This window comes from Scyliorhinus torazame, chromosome 7 (assembly GCF_047496885.1).
Source record: "Scyliorhinus torazame isolate Kashiwa2021f chromosome 7, sScyTor2.1, whole genome shotgun sequence".
NCBI lineage: Eukaryota > Metazoa > Chordata > Chondrichthyes > Carcharhiniformes > Scyliorhinidae > Scyliorhinus > Scyliorhinus torazame.
Window position 1 is genome coordinate 1,268,395 of NC_092713.1, and position 20,076 is coordinate 1,288,470.

At 47.4% G+C, this 20,076-nt stretch overlaps 1 protein-coding gene across 1 annotated transcript in view; it reads left to right on the forward strand.

The window, feature by feature from the left end:
- cfap45 (cilia and flagella associated protein 45) overlaps positions 1 to 20,076 on the forward strand; it is a 232,465-nt gene that overhangs the window by 203,715 nt on the left and 8,674 nt on the right. Inside the window, exon 10 of the mRNA XM_072510275.1 lies at positions 15,145 to 15,338. Coding sequence (XP_072366376.1) covers positions 15,145 to 15,338 — 194 coding nt within the window. The remainder of the gene's footprint in view (positions 1 to 15,144; positions 15,339 to 20,076) is intronic.

Consider the following 20,076-nt stretch of genomic DNA (forward strand, 5'->3'; position numbering starts at 1 on the left):
GGAAAATTGCTGGGATTGAAGGCAGATAAATCCCCAGGGCCCGAGAATCTGCATCCCAGAGTGCTTAAGGAGGTGGCTCTGGAAATAGTGGATGCATTGGTGGTCATCTTCCGAGATTCTATAGACTCTGGAACTGTCCCTGCAGATTGGAGGGTAGCTAATGTCACTCCAATATTCAAAAAGGGAGGTAGAGAGAAAGCAGGGAATTATAGACCAGTAAGCCTAACATCGGTAGTGGGGAAAATTCTTGAATCCATTATAAGAACATAAGAACTAGGAGCAGGAGTAGGCCATCTGGCCCCTCGAGCCTGCTCCTCCATTCAATTTGATCATGGCTGCTTTTTTGTGGACTCAGCTCCACTTTCCTGCCTGAACCCCATATTCCCGAATCCCTTTATTCTTCAAAAAACTATCTATCTTTATCTTAAAAACATTAATGAAGGAGTCTCAACTGCTTCCCTGGGCAAGGAATTCCATAGATTCACAACCCTTTGGGTGAAGAAGTTCCTCCCAAGCTCAGTCCTAAATCTACTTCCCCTTATTTTGAGGCTATGCCCCCTAGTTCTGCTTTCACCCGCCAGTGGAAACAACCTGCCCGCATCTATCCTATCTGTTCCCTTCATAATTTTATATGTTTCTATAAGATCCCCCGTATCCTTCTAAATTCCACCGAGTACAGTCCCAGTCTACTCAACTTCTCCTCGTAATCCAACCCCTTCAGCTCTGGGATTAACCTAGTGAATCTCCTCTGCACACCCTCCAGTGCTAGTACGTCCTTTCTCAGGTAAGGAGACCAAAACTGAACACAATAATCACCTTATACAATTGCAGCATGACCTCGCTAGTCTTAAACTCCATCTCTCTAGCAATGAAGGACAAAATTCCATTCGCCTTCTTAATCACCTGTTGCACCTGTAAACAAACTTTTTGCGACTCATGCACTAGCACACCCAGGTCTCTCTGCACAGCAGCATGTTTTAATATTTTATCATTTAAGTAATAATCCCTTTTGCTGTTATTCTTACCAAAATGGATAACCTCGCATTTGTCAACATTGTATTCCATCTGCCAGACCCTAGCCCATTCACTTAGCTTATCCAAAACCCTCTGCAGACTTCCGGTATCAAGGACTTTATAGCGGAACATTTAGAAAGCAGTGGCAGGATCAGTCAGAGTCAGCATGGCTTTATGGAGGGGAAATCATGCTTGACAAACCTGTTGGAATTCTTTGAAGATGTAACTAGTACAGTTGACAAGGGTAAGCCAGTTGATGTGGTATATTTGGACTTTCAGAAGGTGTTTGTCAAAGTCCTGCAGAAGAGATGATTGTGCAAGATTAAAGTGCACGGGATTTGGGGAAGTGTATTGAGGTGGATAGAAAACTGGTTGGCAGAGGGAAACAAAGAGTAGGAATTAATGGGCTCTTTTCAAATTGGCAGGCAGTAACCAGTGGGGTAACACAGGGATCGGTGCTGGGACCCCAGCTATTCACAATATATATTAATGATTTGGATGAGGGAACAAAATGTAACATCTCAATGTTTGCAGATGATACCAAGTTAGGTGGGAGTGTGAATTGTGACGAGGATGCAGGGATCCTACAGCATGATCTGGACAGGTTGGGCGAGTGGGCAAACCAATGGCAGATGCAGTATAATTTGGATAAGTGTGAGGTTATTCATTTTGGAATCAAAAACAGGAAGGCAGATTACTACCTGAATGGTTGTAAATTGGAAGAGGGGAGTGCAACGGGACCTGGGTGTCCTTGTGCATCAGTCGCTGAAGGTGCAGGTGCAACAGGCGGTAAAGAAGGCAAATTTTCTTTTTGTTTGTTTATAGTCATGTGTACCAAGGTACAGTGAAAAGTATTTTTCTGTGAGCAGCTCAACAAATCATTAGGTACTTGAAAAGTAAAGGAAATAAAAGAACATACATAATAGGGCAACACAAGGTACACAATGTAACTACATAACACTGGCATCGGGTGAAGCATACAGCGATGTAATGTTAATGAGGTCAGTCCTTAAGAGGGTAGTTTAGGAGTCTGGTAACAGTGGGGAAGAAGCTGTTTTTGAGTCTGTTCATGCGTGTTCACAGACTTTTGTATCTCCTGCCCGATGGAAGAAGTTGGAAGAATGATAGTGGTATGTTGGCCTTCATTGCGAGAGGTTTCGAGTACAGAAGCAGGGATGTGTTGCTGCAATTGTACAGGGCCTTGGTGAGGCCACACCTGGAGTATTGTGTGCAGTTTTGGTCTCCTTCTGTGAGGAAGGATGTTCTTGCTCTCGAGGGAGAGCAATGAAGGTTTACCAGACTGATTCCAGGGATGGCGGGACTGTCATATGAGGAGAGATTGACTAGGTTGGGATTGTTCTCGCTGGAGTTCAGAAGAATGAGGGGAGATCTCAGAGAGATTTATAAAATTCTAACAGGACTAGACAGGGTAAATGCAGGGAAGATGTTACCAATGATGGGCGTGTCCAGAACCAGGGGTCACAGTCTGAGGATTCAGGGTAAACCATTTCGAACAGAGATGAGGAGACATTTCTTCACCCAAAGAGTGGTGAGCCTGTGGAATTCATTGCCACAGGAAGTAGTTGATGCTAAAACATTGAATATATTCACGAGGCGGCTGGATATAGCACTTGGGGAGAATGGGATCAAAGGCTATGGGGAGAAAGCAGGATTAGGCTATTGAGTTGGATGATCAGCCATGATGGTGATGAATGGCGGAGCAGGCTCGAAGGGCCAAAATACCTCATCCTGCTCCTATCCTCTGTGTATCTATGTATCTACAGAGAAACCTGTCTTACTGATTATAAAGTTCTTTTATATTTTTAAAATAAGGAAGAAGAGCTTCTGACTTAAAAAACATAGAACTCCAGTAACATCTTTAGGATATAAAAAATTAAAAGATTTATTTTTAAAAAGGAAAAAAATGGAAGCATATAAGGTTAAAGTTACACAGTTAAAGCAGTCCTGCAGAGCAACCCCTGGTCATCCCCCCCCCCCCCCCCCCCCGCACCCCCCCCCCCAAAAAAAACCATTTGGTATAAACTACCTTCCTGGCTGAATGGGGGGTCCAGCGATGATACCTTTTAAAACTGAATAGCTAGGATGCCACTATAGTAGTTTTACATAATTTACTTTATTAAGGATTGAGATGAATTATAGGAAGCATATGGAGTAATCATTATTAATCATTAAACATGTATTTTTAGGACATAGCAGTAATAAGTAATCAAATGGGATTTAGGATAGCTAACTTGACCAAAAGGACGGCACTTCTGATATCTTGTCTTTGCGAAACAATCCAGGATGTGGGTTTTGCTGTCCTGCTTCTCAAAGACAATGAATGCCCAGCAAATTACTGGTAAGCACAGCTGTCAGGATGAGGATCAATCATCTGCTGCTTGCAATTCTATTGGGTGAAGTTTAAACATTGCTTGCAATTCTATTGGCTAAGTTTAAATGCAGCAGCTTCAGGGATTGGATCATGTCCAACTGGGGTGAGCTATTGATTTTTGAACGTTGTATAAGTACTGTGTTCTGGCCTTTGTTCAGCAGAACAGATCTTGGCAGATATCCAGGTCTGTTCTCTGTGTACACGTAACAAGCTTGATTAAATAGCCATATTGTCCAGGTTGTCGATGTGTCTTTTGCTCTCTGTACTGAGTTGAGCCACAGGGAATAACACCACGTGGAAGCTGACTCAATACACAGGTCTTGAAACCGCTCCTACACTAGCAAAAACATCCTATATCAATTTTCTTCCCATTAAGGGGCAATGTTTTTAGTGTGGCCAATCCACCTACTCTGCACACCTTTGAGTTGTGAGGGTGAGTCCCATGCAGACATGGGGAGAATGTACAAACTCCACACGGACAGTGACCTGGAGCTGGGATCGAACCTGGGTCCTCGGCGCCGTGAGGCAGCAGTGCTAACCACAGCACCACCGTGCCTCCCTTCCTTAATCAATTTTAACTATTAAACCCAATAATATTAGCCAAAGAGAAGAATTGTTGTCACTTCAATAAATGTATATCACATTACTTCTCAAACACTTCCCCTGAGACGTGAAAATTCAAATGAAGGTTCAGAAACAGACTGCTTTCTGAAAAACAAAATCTTTTCTAGCTTGAAACTGGGCGGCTACTTCCAATTCAAAACTTTTACACCTCCCAGCACACACTTCTCTTCTTCATGGCTTTTCCTCACTCAGCCACCATAACTCAGCTAAACATTTTTTCTGAAATATATTGTACCCTTTCATCTCAAATTCCATTGTCCCTTTTTAAAAAAAAACATTTTATTAAGGCATTTATGATTTTATAACAATAAACAATACAAATATAGACATAGTTCAGTGCTTAACACATCCCTCCATCTCCCATTGTTCCCGCCTACTCTAAACACAAAATAGCCCAACTCCCCCCCCAGCCCCTAACACTCCCCCCACTTATTGAATCTGCTGACCGTTTAGTTTTCTCCGAGGAAGTCGATAAACGGCTGCCACCTCTGGATGAACCCTAACATTGATCCTCTCAGGGCCAACTTAATTTTCTCAAGTCTGAGGAACTCAGCCATGTCACTAACCCAAACCCCTGATTTTGAGCTTTGAGTTCCTCCACGCTAGTAAGATCCGTCTCCGGCTACCAGGGAGGCAAAGGCCAAAATGTCAGCCTCTCTCACCATCTGGACTCCCGGATCTTCCAACACTCCGAAAATCGCCACCTCTGGACTCGGCGCCACCCTTGTCTTAAGTACCGTGGACATGACACCCGCAAATACCTGCCAGAATCCCCTGAGATTCGGGCAGGCCCAAAACATATGGACATGATTTGCTGGCCCTCCCGCAACCTCACACACTTGTCCTCTATCCCAAAGAACGTGCTCAGCTGGGCCACTGTCATGTGTGCCCGGTGAACCACCTTGAATTGTATCAGGCTGAGCCTGACACATGATCAGAACATGTTGACCCTGCTCAGAGCATCCTCCCACAGACCCGCCTCTACTTCCCCTCCCAGCTCATCGTCCCATTTACATTTTAACAACATAGAACATAGAACAGTACAGCACAGAACAGGCCCTTCGGCCCTCGATGTTGTGCCGAGCAATGTCCGAAACCAAGATCAAGCTATCCCACTCCCTGTTATTCTGGTGTGCTCCATGTGCCTATCCAATAACCGCTTGAAAGTTCCTAAAGTGTCCGACTCCACTATCACAGCAGGCAGTCCATTCCACACCCTAACCACTCTCTGAGTAAAGAACCTACCTCGGACATCCCTCCTATATCTCCCACCCTGAATCTTATAGTTATGCCCCCTTGTAACAGCTACATCCACCTGAGGAAATAGTCTCTGAACGTCCACTCTATCTATCCCCCTCATTATCTTATAAACCTCTATTAAGTCGCCTCTCATCCTCCTCCGCTCCAAAGAGAAAAACCGTAGATCCCTCAACCTTTCCTCATACAACCTATCCTGCAAACCAGGCAGCATCCTGGTAAATCTCCTTTGCACCCTTTCCAATGCTTCCACATCCTTCCTATAATGAAGTCACCAGAACTGCACACAATACTCCAAATGTGGTCTCACCAGGGACATATATAGTTGCAGCATAACCCCGTGGCTTTTAAACTCAAGCCCCCTGTTAATAAACGCTAACACACTATAAGCCTTCTTCACGGCTCTATCCACTTGAGTGGCAACCTTCAGAGATCTGTGGACATGAACCCCAAGATCTCTCTGTTCCTCCACATTCCTCAGAACCCTGCCGTTGACCCTGTAATCCGCATTCAAATGTTTTCTACCAAAATGAATCACCTCGCACTGATCAGGGTTAAACTCCATCTGCTATTTTTCAGCCCAGCTCTGCATCCTATCAATGTCTCTTTGCAGCCTACAATAGCCCTCCACCTCACCCACTACTCCACCAACCTTGGTGTCATCAGCAAATTTACTGACCCACCCTTCAGCCCCCTCCTCCAAGTCATTGATAAAATCACAAATAGCAGAGGACCCAGCACTGATCCCTGTGGTACACCGCTGGTAACTGGTCTCCAGTCTGAAAATTTTCCATCCACCACCACACTCTATGTGATAGCCAGTTACTTATCCAATTGGCCAAATTTCCCTCTATCCCACACCTCCTTACTTTCTTCATGAGCCGACCATGGGGAACCTTATCAAGCGCCTTACTAAAATCCATGTATACAACATCAACTGCTCTACCTTCATCTACACACTTAGTTACCTCCTCAAAGAATTCAATCAAATTTGTGAGGCAAGACCTACCCTTCACGAATACCCTTCCGGATTAAGCTGCATCTTTCCAAATGGTCATAAATCCTGTCCTTCAGGACCTTTTGCATTATCTAACCGACCACCGAAGTAAGACTAACTGGCCTATAATTACCAGGGTCATTCCTATTCCCTTTCTTGAACAGAGGAACAACATTCGCCACTCTCCAGTCCTCTGGCACTGTCCCCGTGGACAGTGAGGACCCAAAGATCAAAGCCAAAGGCTCTGCACTCTCATCCCTTGCCTCCCAAAGAATCCTTGGATATATCCCATCTGGCCCAGGGGACTTGTCGGCCCTCAGGTTTTTCAAAATTTCTAATACAGCCTTCCTCAGAACATCTACCTTCTCCAGCCTACCCGCCTGAATCACACTCTGATCCTCAAAAACATGGCCCCTCTCCTTTGTGAACACTGAAGAAAAGTATTCATTCAACGCTTCTCCTATTTCTTCTGACTCCATGCACAAGTTCCCACTACTGTCCTTGACCGGCCCTACCCTCACCCTGGTCATTCTTTTATTTCTCACATAAGAGTAAAAAGCCTTGGGGTTTTCCTTGGCCCGACCCACCAAGGACTCATCTATCTGAGTTTCCTCCCACTCCATGATATTTTTGATAGATATCCGAAACCTTCCCCTCCCCACCCCAGTTTTAGAAACTACCTTGTCTGTATCTCCTGTGGCGGTGGGAGCGGAAAGGTCGCAACCTGCCTTCATGCAAACTCCCTCACCTGCAGATATCAAAACCCATTCCCACCCGACAATTCAAACTCCTCCTCAAAATCCTCTAAACATGAAAAGCTCCCATCAATAAATAGATCCCCCATCCTCTCAATCCCTGCTCTTTGCCACCTCTGAAACCCCCATCCAGCCTCCCCAGGACAAACTGGTGATTATCATAAATTGGAGCCCACACCGACTTTCCCTCCATTCCCACCTGCTTCCTCCACTGCCCCCAGACTCTCAGGGCCGCCACTACCACCGGGCTTGTGGAGTACCGGGCCGGCGGGAACAGCAGAGCAGCCGTTACCATTGCCCTCAAATTTCTGCCCTCCATGATGCCGCCTCTACTCGCTCCCACACCGACCCCCCCTCTTCCCCCCCCCCACCCCCCCCCCCCCCACTACCCACTTCCTGATCATGGCTATATTTGCCGTCCAGTAGAAATTACTAAAGTTCGGCAGGGCCAGCTCACCCCCCTTTGGCTTCGCTCCAGCACCACTTTCTTTACTCGCTGGGTTTTACCCGCCCACGCAAAATCAAAGGTCACCCTATTCACCTGCTTAAAAAAGGTCTTTGGCATGAAAATAGGGAGGCACTGGAAAACAAACAGAAACCTCGGGAGGACCGTCATTTGTACCCTCCCCGCCAGTGACAACGGGAGCATGCCCCACCTCCGATAAATCCTCCTTCATTTGTTCAACTAGCCGGGTCAAATTTAATTTATGCAACTGCTCCCATCCACGTGCAACCTGAATTCGCAAATAACGGAAACTCCCTCCCACCACTTTAAACAGCAGCTCCCCCAGTCTCCTCTCCTATCCCCTCTTCTGGATCACAAAAACCTCACTCTTACCCAATATGTACCCCGAGAACCGGCCAAAAATCCCCTAAACTCCGCATAATCTCTCCCATCCCCCCTAACGGGTCAGAAATAGACAGGAGTAGGTTGTCTGCATATAGCGAGACCCTGCGCTCCATTCCTCCCCCCCAACCCCCGTACTAGCCCCTTCCAGTCCTTTGATGCTCTCAGCGCCATTGTCAATGGCACTATGGCGAACGCAAACAACAGTGGGGAGAAAGGACATCCTTGCCTTGTCCCTCGGTGTTCGTCCGCACACTCGCCACCAGTGCCTGGTGTAGAAACCAAACCCAGTCAATAAAGCCCCGCCCAAACCCAAACCGTCCCAGGACCTCCCACAGATAATTCCATTGCACCCGGTCGAAGGCCTTTTCCGCGTCCACAGCGACCACGACCTCCGCCTCCCTCCCCTCAGAGGGCATCATAATCACATTTAGGAGCCTTCTCACATTGGCCGATAGCTGCTTGCCTTTAACAAACCCCGTCTGGTCTTCCCCTATCACCTCTGGAACTCAGTCCTCTATCCTGAAGGCCAAAATTCTGGCCACAATTTGGCATTGACGTATAGTCGGGAGTTAGGTCTGTATGACCAGCATTGCTCTGGGTCCTTCTCCCGCTTCAGGATTAATGATATCGAAGCCTGTGACATGGTTGGGGAAATGCCCTCACCAGCAGCCGGCCCAGTATCCCAGAGAACATCTTGTAGAATTGCACAGAGAAACCATCCACTTCCGGGGCCTTGCCGAACTGCATGGCCTCCAACCTCCACGACCCTCAGGTGTGTCTCCTGTAGCATTAGAACAAAGAACAAAGAAATGTACAGTGCAGGAACAGGCCCTTCGGCCCTCCAAGCCCGAGCCAACATGCTGCCCGTCTAAACTAAAATCTTCTACACTTCCGGGATCCATATCCCTCTATTCCCATCCTATTCATGTATTTGTCAAGATGCCCCTTAAATGTCACTATCGTCCCTGCTTCCACCACCTCCTCCGGTAGCGAGTTCGAGGCACCCACTACCCTCTGCGTAAAAAACTTGCCTCGTACATCTACTCTAAACCTTGCCCCTCTCACCATAAACCTATGCCCCCTAGTAATTGACCCCTCTACCCCGGGGAAAAGCCTCTGACTATCCACTCTGTCTATGCCCCACATAATTTTGTAGACCTCTATCAGGTCGCCCCTCAACCTCCTTCGTTCCAGTGAGAACAAACCGAGTTATAGAACATAGAACATAGAACAATACAGCGCAGTACAGGCCCTTCGGCCCACGATGTTGCACCGAAACAAAAGCCATCTAACCTACACTATGCCATTATCATCCATATGTTTATCCAATAAACTTTTAAATGCCCTCAATGTTGGCGAGTTCACTACTGTAGCAGGTAGGGCATTCCACGGCCTCACTACTCTTTGCGTAAAGAACCTACCTCTGACCTCTGTCCTATATCTATTACCCCTCAGTTTAAAGTTATGTCCCCTCGTGCCAGCCATATCCATCCGCGGGAGAAGGCTCTCACTGTCCACCCTATCCAACCCCCTGATCATTTTGTATGCCTCTATTAAGTCTCCTCTTAACCTTCTTCTCTCCAACGAAAACAACCTCAAGTCCGTCAGCCTTTCCTCATAAGATTTTCCCTCCATACCAGGCAACATCCTGGTAAATCTCCTCTGCACCCGCTCCAAAGTCTCCACGTCCTTCCTATAATGCGGTGACCAGAACTGTACGCAATACTCCAAATGCGGCCGGACCAGAGTTCTGTACAGCTGCAACATGACCTCCCGACTCCGGAACTCAATCCCTCTACCAATAAAGGACAACACTCCATAGGCCTTCTTCACAACCCTATCAACCTGGGTGGCAACTTTCAGGGATCTATGTACATGGACACCTAGATCCCTCTGCTCATCCACACTTTCAAGAACTTTACCATTAGCCAAATATTCCGCATTCCTGTTATTCCTTCCAAAGTGAATCACCTCACACTTCTCTACATTAAACTCCATTTGCCACCTCTCAGCCCAGCTCTGCAGCTTATCTATATCCCTCTGTAACCTGCTACATCCTTCCACACTATCGACAACACCACCGACTTTAGTATCGCCTGCAAATTTACTCACCCACCCTTCTGCGCCTTCCTCTAGGTCATTGATAAAAATGACAAACAGCAACGGCCCCAGAACAGATCCTTGTGGTACTCCAATTGTGACTGTACTCCATTCTGAACATTTCCCATCAACCACCACCCTCTGTCTTCTTTCAGCTAGCCAATTTCTGATCCACATCTCTAAATCACCCTCAATCCCCAGCCTCCGTATTTTTTGCAATAGCCTACCGTGGGGAACCTTATCAAACGCTTTGCTGAAATCCATATACACCACATCAACTGCTCTACCCTCGTCTACCTGTTCAGTCACCTTCTCAAAGAACTCAATAAGGTTTGTGAGGCATGACCTACCCTTCACAAAGCCATGCTGACTATCCCTGATCATATTATTTCTATCTAGATGATTATAAATCTTGTCTCTTATAATCCCCTCCAAGACTTTACCCACTACAGACGTGAGGCTCACCGGTCTATAGTTGCCGGGGTTGTCTCTGCTCCCCTTTTTGAACAAAGGGACCACATTTGCTGTCCTCCAGTCCTCTGGCACTATTCCTGTAGCCAATGATGACATAAAAATCAAAGCCAAAGGTCCAGCAATCTCTTCCCTGGCCTCCCAGAGAATCCTAGGATAAATCCCATCAGGTCCCGGGGACTTATCTATTTTCAGCCTGTCCAGAATTGCCAACACCTCTTCCCTACGTACCTCAATGCCATCTATTCTATTAGCCTGGGGCTCAGCATTCTCCTCCACAACATTATCTTTTTCCTGAGTGAATACTGACAAAAAATATTCATTTAGTATCTCGCCTATCTCTTCAGACTCCACACACAATTTCCCATCCCTGTCCTTGACTGGTCCTACTCTTTCCCTAGTCATTCGCTTATTCCTGACATGCCTATAGAAAGCTTTTGGGTTTTCCTTGATCCTTCCTGCCAAATACTTCTCATGTCCCCTCCTTGCTCGTCTTAGCTCTCTCTTTAGATCCTTCCTCGCTACCTTGTAACTATCCATCGCCCCAACCGAAACTTCACACTTCATCTTCACATAGGCCTCCTTCTTCCTCTTAACAAGAGATTCCACTTCCTTGGTAAACCACGGTTCCCTCGCTCGACGCCTTCCTCCCTGTCTGACCGGTACATACTTATCAAGAACACGCAGTAGCTGATCCTTGAACAAGCCCCACTTATCCAGTGTGCCCAACACTTGCAGCCTACTTCTCCACCTTATCCCCCCCAAGTCACGTCTAATGGCATCATAATTGCCCTTCCCCCAGCTATAACTCTTGCCCTGCGGTGTATACTTATCCCTTTCCATCATTAACGTAAACGTCACCGAATTGTGGTCACTGTCCCCAAAGTGCTCTCCTACCTCCAAATCCAACACCTGGCCTGGTTCATTACCCAAAACCAAATCCAACGTGGCCTCGCCTCTTGTTGGCCTGTCAACATATTGTTTCAGGAAACCCTCCTGCACACACTGTACAAAAAACGACCCATCTATTGTACTCGAACTATATCTTTTCCAGTCAATATTTGGAAAGTTAAAGTCTCCCATAATAACTACCCTGTTACTTTCGCTCATATCCAGAATCATCTTCGCCATCCTTTCCTCTACATCCCTAGAACTATTAGGAGGCCTATAAAAAACTCCCAACAGGGTGACCTCTCCTTTCCTGTTTCTAACTTCAGCCCATACTACCTCGGCAGAAGAGTCCCCATCTAGCATCCTCTCCGCCACCGTAATACTGCTCTTGACTAGCAGCGCCACACCTCCCCCTCTTTTGCCTCCTTCTCTGAGCTTACTAAAACACCTAAACCCCGGAACCTGCAACATCCATTCCTGTCCCTGCTTTATCCATGTCTCCGAAATGGCCACACATCGAAGTCCCAGGTACCAACCCATGCTGCCAGTTCCCCTACCTTGTTTCGTATACTCCTGGCATTGAAGTAGACACACTTCAAACCACCTACCTGAACACTGGCCCCCTCCTGCGACGTCAAATCTGTGCTCCTGACCTCTATACTCTCATTCTCCCTTACCCTAAAACTACAATCCAGGTTCCCATGCCCCTGCTGCATTAGTTTAACCCCCCCCCCGCTCCTCATTGTTAATGCATATTCAACCGCTCCTCATAGCTAATGCCCTCCATACCAGGCAACATTCTGGTAAATCTCTTCTGCACCCTCTCTAAAGCCTCCACATCCTTCTGGTAGTGTGGCGACCAGAATTGAACACTATACTCCAAGTGTGGCCTAACTAAGGTTCTATACAGCTGCAACATTACTTGCCAATTCTTATATTCAAAAATGGTCATTGCCACGACCGCCTTCAATCTCCTCAAATGCACGAACATGCAAGCCCTCTTGACCCGGCTATTCAGTTCTCACGTTCCATGTGATCAGCCTGGTCGGGGGGCACCCCACCGATCAACCATTACCTTTCTTAGGCCAAATGCACCCCGTGTCCCGTGACTCCTCAGGCCCGCCCTTGGGCGCCCACCGTCCTCGACCTCCAATTTGTCTCCCAATGCCAGTCCTTCCCTGTCAGCAGAACAATTCCCCCCACCCCCGCCACCCCCTCCCCCCCATCAACAAAACATATCAAACTAGTCACCTGCTCACCCCCCACTGCGCTTCCATGAACTAACCCGCCCAGCTAGACTGGTAACCCCCGGCTATGGTGCCAAGCATCCTACCCCCTACTGTTCTCCCTCTCCCCGCTCGAACATACATATGCAAAACATCACAATCCCCAACAAACACAAAGAAGAAAATACCATCCACCATCCTCCCACAAGAACAAAGTTAATCCGCACACAAAACTGAGCAACTGCCCAAATAATTGGTACAAAAATACTACACACGCAGCTCAAAACGAAAATAAACGTAGCAGCACAGGCACAGAATTATTCGCCCCCAAGTTCAATGTCCTCCATCAGAAGCAATGGCAGGGGTTTTGGGGGATTATTCGAGAGGCACAACAGAAATTCATCCCAAGGAGGAAGAAACATGCTAAGGGGAGGATAAGGCATCCATGGCTGACAAGGGAAGTCAAGGACATCATAAAAGCTAGTAATATAAAGGAAGATAGGAAGAGGTTTTTTTCAATATATAAAAGGTAAGAGAGAGGCAAAAATAGCCATTGGACCACTGGAAAATGTGGCTGGAGAAGTAATAATAGGAAACAAAGAAATGGCAGAGGAACTGAATAGTTACTTTGCATCAGTCTTCACGGTGGAAGACACCAGTGGGATGCCAGAGCTCCAGGAGAATCAGGGGGCAGAGATGAGTGCAGTGGCCATCACTAAAGAGAAGGTTCTGGGGTAACTGAAAGGTCTGAAGGTGGATAAATCACCTGGACCGGATGGACTACACCCCAGGGTTCTAAAAGAGATAGCTGAGGAAATTGGGGAGGCATTGGTGATGATCTTTCAGGAATCACTGGAGGCAGGAAGGGTCCCAGAGGACTGGAAAGTGGCTAAAGTAACACCGCTGTTTAAGAAGGGAGGGAGGCAGTAGACGGGAAATTATAGGCTGGTTAGCCTGACTTTGGTCATTGGGAAGATTTTAGAGTCCATTATTACAGATGAGATCGCAAAGTACTTGGAAGTGCATGGTAAAATAGGACTGAGTCAGCACGGCTTCGTCAAGGGGAGGTTATGTCTGACAAATCTGTTGGAGTTCTTTGAGGAGGTAACAAGGAAGTTAGACAAAGGAGAACCAGTGGACGTGATTTATTTAGATTTCCAGAAGGCCTTTGACAAGGTGCCGCATAGGAGAGTGTTAAATAAGTTAAGAGCCCATGCTGTTCAGGGTAAGATCCTGGCATGGATAGAGGATTGGCTGACTGGCAGAAGGCAGAGAGTGGGGATAAAGGGGTCTTTTTCAGGATGGCAGCTGGTGACTAGTGGTTTACCTCAGGGGTCGGTGCTGAGAGCACAACTTTTCACAATATACATTAATGATCTGGAAGAAGGAACTGAAGGCACTGCTGCTAAGTTTGCAGATGATACAAATATCTGTCGAGGGACAGGTAGTATTGAGCAAGCAAGGGGGCTGCAGAAGGATTTAGACAGGCTAGGAGACTGGGCAATGAAGTGGCAGGTGGAATACAATGTGGAAAAGTGTGAGGTTATGCGCTTTGGAAGGAGAAATGGAGGCACAGACTATTTTCTAAATGAGAAGATGCTTAGGAAATCAGAAGCACAAAGGGACTTGGGAGTCCTTGTTCACGATTCTCTTCAGGTTAACGTGTAGGTTCAGTCGGCAGTTAGGAAGGCAAATGCAATGTTAGCATTCATGTCGAGAGGCTAGAATACAAGACTAGGGATGTACTTTTGAGGCTATATAAGGCTCTGGTCAGACCCCATTTGGAGTATTGTGAGCAGTTTTGGGCCCTGTATCTAAGGAAGGATGTGCTGGCCTTGGAAAGGGTCCAGAGGAGGTTCCCAAGATTGACCCCTGGAATGAAGAGCTTGTCGTATGAGGAACGGTTGAGGACTTTGGGTCTGTACTTGTTGGAGTTTAGAAGGATGAGGGGGGATCTTATTGAAACTTACAGGATACTGCGAGGCCTGGATGGAGTGGATGTGGAAAGGATGTTCCCACTTGTAGGAAAAACTCGAAACAGAGGACCCAATCTCAGACTAAAGGGACGATCCTTTAAAACAGAGATGAGGAGGAATTTCTTCAGCCAGAGGGTGGTGAATCTGTGGAACTCTTTGCCGCAGAAGGCTGTGGAGGCCAAATCACTGAGCGTCTTTATAACAGAGATAGATAGGTTTTTGATTAATAAGGGGATCAGGGGTTATGGGGAGAAGGCAGGAGAATGGGGATGAGATAAATATCAGCCATGATTGAATGGCGGAGCAGACTCGTTGGGCCGAGTGGCCTAATTCTGCTTCTATGTCTTCTGGTCTTATGGGACTGAGAGACACCAGTCAGTGTATGATCTCTTCCCTGAACAGGCGCCCGAATGTGGCGTCTAGGGGCTTTTCACAGTAACTTCATTTGAAGCCTACTTGTGACAATAAGCGATTTTCATTTCATTTTCATTTCCTGAGTGAGAGAGGGCTCTGAGAAACACCAGTCACTGTACAGATATCTCACCAAGAGTCTCTTTTAACCCATGCTTCTCCTTTTTTCCCCTTTTGTAGGATGCGCTACGGGCAAAGAGGAGCCAGGAGGCCACAGAACGTGAATGGCGTCGGAAGGAACTGGAGGATGAACGTAAGAAAGCAGAGGTGACTGCAATGCTGATGAAATCTCGAACGGATCAAATCCGGCAAAAGCAGCATTTCCTGGCTGTGCAGGCCACCAAGGAACGACTGGAATTTGAGAGAGTCCTCAAGTAGGTCACTGACATTCTAGGGTCCGGGGCTTCAAATACAAGCCATGGCCTTCATTTTTCACTGTGTATCAAATATATCCTAGAATAGTAAAGTAGACAGCAAGACCATTCAGTCCATTGGCCACGATTTAGCGGCCTCATTGGTCATGGGTGCAAATCTCGCAATGACCGTTAAATCTCTCGAGCAGGCAAAAATTAGATTTGCGGCAGCAAGATCTCAGTTTGAGATCTTCCACACCCCTGGCAGTCATACGATCAGGTCCATGCCCAGAAAGGGCATGAACCTGATATCAGTAAATTTCAATACCTTAGCATTTACTTACTGGCCCTGGCACCATAATGTTCACTCACGCCTTATCCTCCCATCTAGTCAGCATGACATCATGCCAGTATAAACCACAACTCTTTTACAAAAATGAAAAACAGTTGCGATGACCACACCGGGGCGCGAAGGCAAGTCTAGCCCACTGGTGGTGAGAGTTATTTTCAATATATAAAAAGTAAGAACAAAGAACAATACAGCACAGGAACAGGTCCTTCGGCCGTCTAAGCCCTTACCGGTCATGATACCAACCTTTGCCAAAACCCTCAGCACTTCCTTGTGCCGTATCCCTCTATACCCATCCTATCCATGTGTTTGTCAAGATGACTTTTGAACGCCGTTAATGAGAGAGGCAAAAATAGACATTGGAACACTGGAAAATGTGGCTGGTGAAGTTATAGGAAACAAAGAATGGCAGGGGAACTGAATAGTTACTTTGCATCAGTCTTCACGGTGGAAGACACCAGTGGGATGCCAGAGCTCCAGGAGAACCAGGGGGCAGAGGTAGTGCAGTGACCATCACTAAGGAGAAAGTTCTGGGGAAACTGAAAGGTCTGAAGGTGGATAAGTCACTTGGACTGGATGGACTACACCCCAGGGTTCTAAGAGAGATAGCTGAGGAAATTGGGGAGGCATTGGTGATGATCTTTCAGGAATCACTGGAGGCAGGAAGGGTCCCAGACGACTGGAAAATGGCTAATGTAACATTGCTGTTTAAGAAGGGAGGGAGGCAGAAGACTGGATATTATAGGCTGGTTAGCCTGACTTTGGTCATTGGTAAGATTTTAGAGTCCATTATTACAGATGAGATCGCAGAGTACTTGGAAGTGCATGATAAAATAGGACTGAGTCAGCACGGTTTTGTCTAGGAGAGGTCATGTCTGATAAATCTATTTTAAGTTCTTTGAGGAGGTAACAAAGAAGTTAAACAAAGGAGAACCTGTGGACGTGATTTATTTAGATTTCCAGAAGGCCTTTGACAAGGTGCCAAATAGGAGACTGTTAAATAAGTTTCGAGCCCATGGTGTTAAGGGTAAGATCCTGGCATCAATAAATTATTGGCTGACTGGCAGAAGGCAGAGAGTGGGGATAAAGGGGTCTTTTTCAGCAAGGCAGCCGATGACTAGTGGTGTGCCTCAGGGGTCTGTGCTGGGGCCACAACTTTTCACAATATACATTCATGATCTGGAAGAAGGGACTGAAGGCACTGCTGCTACGTTTGCAGATGAAACAAAGATCTGTAGAGGGACAGGTAGTATTGAGGAAGCAGGGGGACTTCAGAAGGACTTGGACAGGCTCGGAGAGTGGGCAATGAAGTGGCAGATGGAATACAATGTGGAAAAGTGTGAGGTTATGCACTTTGGAAGGAGGAATGGAGGCATAATCTATTTTCTAAATGGGAAGATGCTTAGGAAATCAGAAGCACAAAAGGACTTGGGAGTCCTTGTTCACGATTCTCTTAAGGTTCAAGTTGCAAGTTCATGTGAGCATTCATGTCGAGAGGGCTAGAATACAAGACCAGGGATGTACTTTTAAGGCTGGATAAGGCTCTGATCAGACCCCATTTATAGTATTGTGAGCAGTTTTGGGCCCCGTATCCAAGGAAGGATGTGCTGGCCTTGGAAAGGGTCCAGAGGAGGTTCACAAGAATGATCCCTGGAATGAAGAGCTTGTCGTATGAGGAACGGTTGAGGACTCTGGGTCTGTACTCGTTGGAGTTTAGAAGGATGAGGAGGGGATCTTATTGAAACTTACAGGATACTGTGAGGCCTGGGATAGAGTGGACGTGGAGAGGATGTTTCCACTTGCAGGAAAAACTAGAACCAGAGGACACAATCTCAGACTAAAGGGATGATCCTTTAATACAGAAATTTCTCCAGCCAGAGGGTGGTGAATCTGTTGAACTCTTTGCCGCAGAAGGCTGTGGAGGCCAAATCACTGAGTGTCTTTAAGACAGAGATAAGACCATAAGACCATAAGACATAGGAGCGGAAGTAAGGCCATTCGGCCCATCGAGTCCACTCCGCCATTCAATCATGGCTGATTTCAACTCCATTTACCCGCTCTCTCTCCATAGCCCTTAATTCCTCGAGAAATCAAGAATTTATCTATCGTAAGTGGGGATGTTTGCTGATGTCTGCACAATGTTCAGCACCATTTTCAATCCCTCAGATACTGAAGCAGTCCAGGTCCATATTCAATAGGATCTGGACAACTTTCAGACTAGAGCTGAGCAGGGTCACTTTCCGACTGTCCCCCTGCCCTGAACCCCTCCCACCATCCTCAAAATTGAGTCTGGGTGGCAAACGGCCCTCAAGTAATCATGAATTGGGTTAAGGACAGGTGGGTAGGCCGAGGCCTTTCCCTTGCCACCATAAAATTATGGAGAGATCAGGGTGTGAGGGGGCGCGGCGGAAAGGACATCTGAGGAGTTTTATGGGCCTCCTCCCTGCCTGCAAACCTGCTGGTTTGGGAATGTAAAATTCTGCTAACGTGCTTGTCAGAAAATATAGAGTCCATGGAATAAAAGGGACAGTCACAGCATGGATATGAAAATGGTTAATAATAATAATCTTTATTATTGTCACAAGTAGGCTTACATTAACACTGCAATGAAGTTACTGTGAAAAGCCCCTAGTCGCCACATTCCGGCGCCTGTTCGGGTACACAGAGGGAGAATTCAGAATGTCCAATTCACCTAACAAGCAAGTGATAGGAAACAGTGTGTGATAAATGTTTGTTTTTCAGACTGGAGGAACGTGAGAAAGGTTGTACCGTTATTTAAGAAGGGTTGCAAGGATAATCCGGGTAATTATAGGCCAGTGAGATTGACGTCAGTGATAGAGAAATTGTTGGAAAAGATTCTCACATACAGGGGGCAGGATTCTCCAATAATGGGACTATGTCCCACGCCTGCGAAAAAATGCACGCAAATCACTCTGGACTTACCTGGAGTAAGTTTCGGGTGATTCTGCGATTTGCAGGGGGCCATCAGGATCCCGGAGTGCCCCTCGCAGCTCCGGCTGCCGATACAGGACCCCGGAGTGCCCCTCGCAGCTCCGGCTGCCGATACAGGACCCCGGAGTGCCCCGCGCAGCTCCGGCTGCCGATACAGGACCCCGGAGTGCCCCGCGCAGCTCCGGCTGCCGATACGGGGCCCTGCACTTCCGGTCGGGGGTCCGCGCATGCGTACTGCGACAGCCTCGGTCGGCCGCCCTCGCGACATGGCCGACCCACACCGCGGACCGGCACCGACAACATAGCCCCCCCATCCAGATCGCGCTCGCCCGCTGATTCGTGGCCCCCGATCGTAACCCTGGCCATCCTGGAGGCACCTCCCGGCGATAGATCCCCCCGCCCCCCACCAGAACGTTCGCAGCCGCCTCGCCGAGTACTCGCTGGGTGGAACCATGAGAGAACCACGCTGGCGGGAACTCAGCAGTTGACTTTGGAGAATCGCTGCGGGGCCTTTTTCAATGGCCCCCAACCAGCGCTGTGTTTTTTAAAATAAATTTAGAGTGCCAAATTATTTTTTCCAAATTAAGGGCAATTTAGCGTGGCCAATCCACCTATCCTGCACATCGTTGGGTTGTGGGAGTGAAACCCACGCAAACACGGGGAGAATGTGCAAACTCCACACGGACAGTGACCCAGGGCCGGGATTCGAACCCAGGTCCTCAATGCCGTAGGCAGCAATGCTAACCACTGTGCCAATGTACTGCCCTTACCGGCGCCGCGTTGACCACACGCGCCCGATTCGCGGCGACCGGAGAATCGCGGGAGTGGCGTCGGACCCGATCGCGGGTTTGATGCCCATTCTCCACCACCGCGCCGAGCGCGATTCCGGAGCGGAGGCTCGGAGAATCCCGCCCAGGATCCATGCACATTTGGAAGTGAATGGTCTTATTAGAAACAGACAGCATGGTTTTGTACGAGGAAGGTCATGTCTCACTAATTTTTTGAGTAGGTGACAAAAATGATGGACAAGGGAAGGGCTGTGGATGCTGTCTACATGGACTTTAGTAAGGAATACTGTGTCCAATTCTGGTCACCGCACTAACAGAAGGACGTGGAGGCTTTGGACAGAAAAGATTTACCAGGATGTTGCCTGGTATGGAGGGTATTAGCTGTGAGGAAAGATTGAATAAACTGGGATTGTTCTCCCCAGAGAGACGGAGGCTGAGGGGCGACCTGATAGAAGTTTATAAAATTATTAGGGGTATAGATAGGGTGAACAGTTGGAGGCTTTTTCCCAGGGTGGAAATGACAATTACAATGGGGCACAAGTTCAAGGTGAGGGAGGAAAGGTTCAGTGGAGATGTGCGGGGGAACATTTTTACACAGAGGGTGGTGGTGGCCTGGAATGCACTGCCCAGTGAGGCAGATATGTTAGCGACCTTTAAGACTTATCTGGAT